At 37.3% G+C, this 8,682-nt stretch overlaps 1 protein-coding gene across 2 annotated transcripts; it reads left to right on the top strand.

Moving 5' to 3' along the window:
- LOC109837666 (probable UDP-arabinopyranose mutase 5) lies at positions 111-7,243 on the top strand. Of its 2 annotated transcripts, none has more exons than XM_020405991.1 (3): positions 111-160; positions 5,643-5,772; positions 5,849-7,243. In XM_020405991.1, exon 3 carries the CDS (start codon positions 5,941-5,943, stop codon positions 6,988-6,990), a length of 1,050 nt encoding a protein of 349 aa, XP_020261580.1. In that variant the 5' UTR covers positions 111-160; positions 5,643-5,772; positions 5,849-5,940; the 3' UTR covers positions 6,991-7,243. The 2 variants fall into 2 exon arrangements, with proteins under 2 accessions (XP_020261580.1, XP_020261581.1); XM_020405992.1 differs by lacking the exon at positions 111-160 and adding an exon at positions 285-305.

Below are 8,682 nucleotides of genomic sequence, written 5' to 3'. Positions count from 1 at the left end.
GAAGAGAAGAAGAGAGAACGAGAGATTAAGATCGGTGAATGAAAGCCCCAACGCTGGGTATGCCTCTCAAACAATTGGACTCGGCCTCAACAACAGTCCTCCCTCACATCCACCTTGACCTCTCTGCAGTCCCTGATCACTCCTCCTCGAGCTCTTCTCGGTATCATCCCCCCCCCCCGCCCCCTCCCACTAAAAAAAAATAAAAAAAATAACGGAGCCCTAGATTTTGTTCCTTTTTATTTTCTCTCCTGAAATTATTTCAGAATCGTGCGTGCAAATTACCCCATAAGCTTTTGATAATTCTTGTAAGTTTGGGCGATTCTTGTCGCTAGCTTGTGATTTTTTTTTTTACCATTTCCCCATCGCTTCAATGAATTAGGAATCTTGTTAAAAGACTCGGTTGTTTTTATGATGCCTTTTGTAGAAATAGAGGTTCTTCTTTTATTGATCGCTTCAAAGTTTCTACAGGATAATGCGGATCTCGTAGGGTCCAGGTTGTTCCATGATGTGAACCTTTGGATATTAGGAAATTCTATATGATTGGCCTTAGAGATGGTAGAACGTTACGAATTCGATAGGCTTTCATTGAAATATATATATATTTTAATTTTTATTTTATTGAGCGCTTCTAGGATTCAGAAAATAATGTGAATTATTGAGGAAGGGGCCTGTGATGTGATGATAACATTTTAAATGTGGCTCGAGATCATCTTAGAAGGAGGCCTTCAACTAGGGAATTCATTAAAGTTTGTCTGTGGAATTCACACTTGCTTTATATGTCTTATGTTTTTCGAACGCTTAAATATTGGTTTTTATCGTTATTTAGTAATAGCTCATGGTTTTCCGCGGAGATGCTTTCCTTATGCCACGTGTCATGCCTTGGAGTTACTTCACACATCGCTACATAATTTCCATCACTATGTATAAGTTTCAAGTATATTCATCAATTATTCATGATTTCTGTGTTACATGTGATTTTGCAATGCCTTTTTTTTCCCTATAGCTTGTTTATTTGTGACCTATGAGCAACAACAAACCTTCTAGGTCTCAATAAATTGGGTAATTTTTGTTACTGTCTCAAAGAATAACCCATATTACTTGTTATGTTTACATTGTAGTTACTGCAACAAGCAAGCGTTCATTTGGTTACCATATATATTTTGTAATTTCTAAGAGTGTTTAGCATTCATCAGATTTTCTTCAACACTATGATTCTATGAAGTTCCGTGAAAAGTTTCTTTAAATTAATGATTTTGAGTCAGCATGTATATGCAACATTGTCTAGCATGAAAGATAGATTGTTAGCACATGAGATTGCAGTAGCTTTTGACTTGAGGAAGTCATGGCTACACATTGTTTTCTTTTCATAGATTTGATGGAAACACCACATTTGAGGGCCATTAGCTAGGGGTGAGCAAACGGTCGGTTTGGTTGGTTTTAGTCAATTTCAATTAAGCCACAGACCACAGTCGAAAATAACCAAGTTCTATAGTAAACCGAACCGAACGAAGTTACTTTAGTTCAATTCGGTCGGTTCTTTTGTTAAATATCAAACCACAAAGCAGCAGCAGGGTGACACGAAGGCTGAAAACATAAAGTGAATGCTCTCCCATTATCGCAAATTCATGAAGTAAATTGAAGGGAAAACAGTAAAGATGTGAATAAGTGAAGAATCACAAGAAAAGTGAAGCTGTGGTTGAGAAATGGAGGAATGGTAATGGATGTATTTGGGTAGTTTGAAGAAGCGTAGGAGGAGGATCAGGACGAAGGTGAGTGAACCCTCTCCTGTCTCTTTATCTTCACAAAAAATTAATTTATTTAAAGCTTGCATGAAGGCTTGGTTTTTTAGGAGGGGAGGTAAGGTAGAGTGAAGGGCAAAATTAAAAGTTCTCTTTGGTAGAGGGTTTTTAGAGGGGAAGGGAATGTGGGAATGTGAGGTAGCGTAGAGTGAGGAGAGAGACACAAAAATGAACTAGAAAGTGAAGAAAGAGAAAATCCCTTCAATTTGGAAAGACACAAGTAAGGTGAGAGAAAATGAAAAATGAACTAAAAGGTCATGTACCTCCCCTCACTCCCCTCCAACAGAACAAGAACCACAGAGGGTATATCCTTTCTTACACCTCATTTAGCCTTACCTTCCCTCTTTATACCTCCTATCAAACCAAGCCTAAGTTGGAATCAAGATTACATCACATAGTTGGACTGGTGGGCGTGCATTGCAAGTTAGAAAGTTAGAATGAAGAATTCACGTGGGTGGATTGGTGTGCCTACGGAGGGTGTTAACAAATCAGTCAGTTTCAATGAAAATCGATTTCAAAATATCTCACCCGTAGCGTACTGTGCCTAGTACACAGAGAAAACCGACCCAAATTGCTTTTAGTTGGGCGGTTCAGTCAGTTTTTTCAGTTCAAACCGTATTATTCTCAGCCTTACCATTAGCATGGCACGTAATCGTACTTTATGCATCATGACTCCTTGGCTGGACTGGACTTCTAATTTGCTTCCTTGATGCTTAGATTAGGTCAAGTAGTCAAATTAATGCCTTTAAAGGCTTTAATTTTCCGGTTATGTGTGAACATGAAAGTGGCAGCAGCTAGGCTCCGGAGAAGACTAAAATGAACTTTGGTTTTAGTAGCGGACAAATAGCACTTAGCCTCTCATGAGGTTCTTAGGGACGGCATATCGGTGATGGTGACCCTTGTCAGATGTCAGATCATTATATTTCTGCATTAAGTGCCAAAGATTAGACGTTAATATCATTGTAATACAGAGCATAGCTCTCTCAAAGACCGCTCCCATGCAAGCCTTGCGTGGTCGTAATCTTAGCCCTGAGTGGCTGTAATCTTTGAACGTGGTCGTCATCTTAGCCTCGCGTGGCTGTAATCTTTGAGCAAGTGAAATTTGCATTTATCACTAGCACAATGTATAACATTCCCAATTTAATGCATAAAGGTTACACCAACACTTAACTATTAACTAAAAATTACAAAGTTTATATTACTTAAGTACAACATGGGAAAAAGTGTGGGTTTAGTAACGTACCTTTATTATACTAGCATGATAAAATATCAATTTCTTTTCTAATTTTCTTACCGAATCACAACCAAATTTGGCAGTTACACAAAGTATAAGCTAGTCAGTTAAAAAAAACCTAGTCATTCAAGTATCTAATATTTAGGATTATTTATTGCTATGTAACTTTTAACATAACTCAAGCATGTGAACATAGTCAAAATCATCATCAGTTTGCTACACATGATTACATCATATAAATGGCTAAAAAAACCACCAGTTCCCTTTCGACACTAACACTACTCAATTCCCCTTTAGGTTTTTTAGCTGCCCTAGGCTTGTAGCCAATGGCAAAGTTACATATAACTTTGAGGAGGTGGAGCTTTGGCCCCCTAAAGTTTTTGACTTTCCAGTCGGTATAACTTACTTAGTGGAAGGTTTATTTAGAGAAAAAAAATGATTTGGTCAAAGTGAGTTAAGATATTTATCAAAGCAAACAAAAGGGCCAAGAAAGAGAGCTCTATTACTCCATACATCACTCTATTTCTCCATACATCACGGTGCAAACTGTAAAACAGAGTATTGTGATCGACAAAACTTTTGGTGAAAACAAATGAAAACATATTTTCTATATTCTATTATCTGGGTATTCTTTTAATTGATATATTTTTCGAAGCTCCATTGTAATTGAAGTATTCTAGGGTTATACGCTTACCTTCTATTTTTGTGTGGGCTTAAAATTTTGTTTCGATTGTTTTATATAATCTTTTTATTCAATAATTTTCTTGTTGACATTCAAATAATATTTTTATTTCACATAGTAGCGATTCTAGCGAATAAGAAAAAAACTTCAGACTATTGAATTTTGTTTTTTGTTTTTTTTTTGAAAAATAGGTGACAATCATTTAGAGCAAAATGTTGATTCTCCTAAATGTCATAGAACCCAACTCTGTGAAATAAATAAGAGGACACTTATGTAGCTTGGCTCCCCACAATATAAAATTTCTGGCTTTACATTGCCTGTAGCAGCAGCTTTCATTGAATTGCAGCTGATTCTAATTTATTTCCTCTAGATAGGAGGGATAATTTATATGGCAGTAAATAAATGGGAAAAGGTAGCAATCCTTATGGAAATTCCTTGTTCTTTTCAAATTCCTTGAAAACATAAATTAGATATGTGTGAATAAGCAATTGACGCATACCATATTTTGACTGTTTTGGAAGCTATTTATTGCAAAAAGCATCTTGCCAGACACTACTGGTTAATTTATTAATCTGTTCCCTTATCAAGTTGCAGAGAATAAATAACAAATATCAGGAACAAGATGTTGAAACTTTAAACTATAAAGGCAAGATTTTTTTTTTTTGGATATGAAGTAAAAGCATGGAGTTTGTGGACAAAGAAGCTAAAAAAAAGTGGAATAATGTTCTTGCAAAGAAATATCTGAAGAGATTCTCAGTCACAGAATCTGAAGGCCATTGGATTTGATACAAAGGCAGGAGATGGCTAAATGAGAGCGTCTAGTAGGTATATAAACTAAAGGAGTTACTTAAAAATAGGGAATCATGCGATATAAATGAAGTTGAAAAAATAGCCAATGTTTTAAAAACTGAATGCCTAGAACGCCTAGGCACCCGCTAGGTCTAGGTGGTACTTTGGACCTTTGGAGGGCCTGGGTAGTGTGGGCAGCTTATGCGCACTGCACTATTATTTCCTCTGCTGCAAACTCGACGTACTTAACCTCCTCTGAACTCCTCAACTAACTATGATCACCTCCATCTCGTCCGACTTTCAGATAACATCCTTCGCCGCCTAAACATCAAAAGAAGTCTGTCTAGGTGTCTAAGTACCAGGTCGACACCTACAGTGCCTAGCGTTTTCTATAACATTGGCATTTATAATCAATTATTGTAACCAAAAAAAAAGAAGGAAAAATGCCTAGGCTCTAGACTTCTGGTCTGGTGCTTAGGATGCTAGCTCTTTCTGTAATCTTGAAAATAGCAACCATGGATACTGAAACAAACAATTAAAAGTTATAATCTGTATCTTAGAATATAGGATTTTTAAGAGTAAGAGATATCTTTTCTTTTTGTTTCCTTGATCGGAAAAGCAGAACAATGGTTAGAATGAGAAATTTTTCTCCACTCTTCTGTCCTCATTTTTTGTTCATGATGCAATCCGTAGGTTTTATGAAATGAGCTGTGACCTGTTTATAAATTTTTTCTTTTAGTTTTTCTAGGCCTGACTTCTTATTTTCTAGAATTGGAGGCTCTCCATATAACTTTTATTGGTCTTAGCAGTGGCAATTGTTGCTAGTTTTTACGTTATATAATCAAATTCCAAGAGCTACCCTATTTGTAGAGGCTGGAGAGACTGTAGGAAGTTCTAAGGAAAGATTCTTTTGTGGATGATTTGGTTATTGTCTGTTAAAATTTAGCTTCTTTGTGTTTATATCAGATCTCTTTGATTATATGAAAAATGGTTGCAACAAATCTTTTCTTGATATAATTCATGCCATTTTGCAGCATATAATGCATGTCATAGGTAGTTTGTTCATGCTTCTTTTGCCTCTCTGAAAACTCATAACTCTAATAAATCCTCCTATCTGCCTTGAATGGGCGATGGGCAGAAAACTTTGAGTGCAGGAAAGTTGACAGAGAAGGTTCTGAAGTTGTTTATGGCTACAGGAAACGAGGAAATTCTCTGTTTTGTTCGATCACTTAATATCAAACAAATTATCTACCCCATCCTTCCTACCAGTAAGTGGATTCACATTCTTGAATTGTCTTAATTCACAAGCCTTCAGAATTTTTAAATCTTTTTCACAATTTGCAGGGTGCTCAGAGAAATTTTAGAACCTTCGCAACTTTCTGAATAAACCGGATATTCTTTTGTTGAGAGCCATTTAAGATCTCGTATAAAACAAAATGTCTTTCCAGATCAACGAAAATGAGGTTGACATCATTATTGGGGCTCTCAGGCCTGATCTGACTGCCTTCATGGAGGCATGGCGAGCATTCTTCTCCAAATTCCACCTCATAGTCATCAAAGACCCTGACATGAAAGAGGAACTCAAAATCCCTCAAGGCTTTGACCACAAAATCTATACCAAATCTGACATGGAAAAAATCATAGGCACTACATCAATTAATTTCTCGGGCCATTCTTGCCGTTACTTTGGGTATCTCGTCTCCTCCAAGAAATACATCATATCCATCGATGATAACTGTTTTCCAGCCCATGATCCTAACAACAATATCACTGATGCCGTGGCACAGCATCTCACCAATCTCCAAACTCCAGCAACACCATTTTTCTTCAACACTCTCTATGACCCCTATACCAAAGGTGCAGATTTTGTCCGTGGTTATCCCTTCAGTCTTCGAGTTGGGGTTGATTGTGCTTTATCTTGCGGCCTCTGGCTCAATATAGCCGACTATGACGCCCCTACTCAAATTGTGAAGCCGAGGGAGCGAAACACTCGGTATGTTGACGCTGTGCTCACTGTTCCACTTCAAACTATGATGCCAGCAAGTGGTATCAATCTTGGATTCAATAGGGAGCTTATAGGGCCCGCTTTGATTCCTGGATTTAGATTGGCTGGAGAGGGGAAGGTGAGATGGGAGACAATGGAGGATATTTGGTGTGGAATGTGTGCAAAGATTGTGTGTGATCATTTGAAGCTAGGAGTGAAGAGTGGGCTTCCTTATGTTCATAGGGGAATTGAAGGAGGGGATAATGCAATGGAGAGTTTGAAGAAAGAATGGGAGGGAGTGAAGCTTATGGAGGAGATAGTGCCCTTTTTTCAGTCGGTGAGATTGCCGAGGACTGCTGTTACCGCTGAGGATTGCGTCGTTGAGATGGCCAAAATGGTGAAGGAGAAGCTTGGGGTAGTGAATCCAGTGTTTGGGAGAGCTGCAGATGCTATGGAGGAATGGGTGAGGCTCTGGAAAGCTGTTGGGTCTCAGAAAATTTGAGATTTTCTTGTGATTCAGTATGATTCAGTATTGAGGTATTGCGAGTGTTCTCGTTCAAATAATGACCAGCTTTTGCTTTTGGTTGTAATGACCCTTAAATTTGATGCCCGCTCCATTTCCATATTTTCAGTTATAGAGTATGGACATGGATGTCTGGTTACTTCTTGATGTCCAGTATATGTTTGTCTTTATTACTGTTCAACAATCAAATGTGCGCGTGGATTTTCATTTTCAGTGTTATGTTTATTTGATATAAATTCAGCTGCCTAAAATCATCGGTAAGTTCTTGTGCCTGCAATGCAATCAGTAGACATGTTTTGAATTTGCTGGGTGGAACGTGATCAGTGGACATCTCTTGAATTTGCTCTAGATTCAACGACTCTAAACCAGTTTATAGTTGGACCGTTACCATCTGGTCTAACACTAACTGGTTTTATCGTCCTATTTCGGCCTAAGACTAGATTTTGTCAATCAAAAGCAAACCTAAAATTGAGTTATATTCAGAACTAACATAGTTTTATGAGTTTGCCAAACACACATGGAAGTGGTATTGCATTTTACAATCAAGCTCAGGTCTCTGTGCACACTACTTCTATCGATACGTTTATATTCTGTTGCAAATTTGAGCCTTTTTGATTAAATTGAACTGTTGATGCTGCTGCATATTTTTTTCATTATATTGTCCTTAACTTTCACTAGCTCTAGAGAAAGAAACGGAGAATGAAAATTGCTAAGACCCCTGTCCGATTCTTGCTTTCTTTTCTTCTTATTACTCATTCTAAACAAACTATATGAATCTATTTTCCTTTTCATTTTCTTTTTTTCCCCTTCATTTTCATTCAGACCAAATGGATCCTCAGAATTAAAAAAAAAAAATTATAAAAAAGTCAAAGGAGATTTGAGGAGGTGGATAGACCTCTTATAGATCTAGTGATGAGGGCGAATCTCCTAATTGCTAGTTTTTCTTCACTCATGACAGAGTTGAAAATTTTCCCGAGGGGCTTTCTCCGCACTCACGAAAATAGTACAGTGTATCTATATGCACAAATAAAACTATAACTGGCCTCCATTTGCAATTAACCCAATAGCTTTAAATAAATCAGTTACGTTTGTGTGACATGATTTTTTGTATTCCTTTCTTCTTGTGGTAGTTTAATGCAGAAACAGTATTTTATTCCAAATATTTTCTCTCTCTCTAGACACAAGTACATCTCCAATTAAAAGTGAACATTCACGAGGCCTAAAATATTCCCTCCTTATTTGGTAAAAAAATATCAAAAATAATTTAGATGCTGTACGGCTAAAAAGTATTTTTTTTCTGTCTGAACAACTTTTATGAAAGAAAAATCTTCGCATGGAGATAACATCTGCCGATGTTAAGTACTACGCTTTTGAATCGAGAGTGGCCAATTAGGAGCCCAATGATCATTTGTCGTCTCCACTCAGCCCGGGAGAATGCCCTCGTCCGTTTGCTCCAGAAGAAGGCCCAATAATGAACCGTTACTTGGCCCAATAATGGAGCTCTTTTTATTGTCCTTTACCTTTACTTTTCTCATCTTCATTTTTCCAATTTCCATTCTCAAAGTTCATGAACAAAGCTCTGGAAAAATCCCACTCGATACAATTTAGATCCTAGAAGGCACCTCCAAAACAGATTTATTCTATAGAAAATATCTTTGGCTGTCAATTTAT

The sequence above is a fragment of the Asparagus officinalis genome, chromosome 4 (assembly GCF_001876935.1).
Source record: "Asparagus officinalis chromosome 4, Aspof.V1, whole genome shotgun sequence".
Taxonomy (NCBI): domain Eukaryota; kingdom Viridiplantae; phylum Streptophyta; class Magnoliopsida; order Asparagales; family Asparagaceae; genus Asparagus; species Asparagus officinalis.
This window is presented reverse-complemented; position numbering and strand designations above follow the sequence as displayed.

Excerpts from the sequence above, each read along its gene's own strand:
- LOC109837666 (XM_020405991.1), top strand. The coding sequence starts at position 5,941 with ATGTCTTTCCAGATCAACGAAAATGAGGTTGACATCATTATTGGGGCT.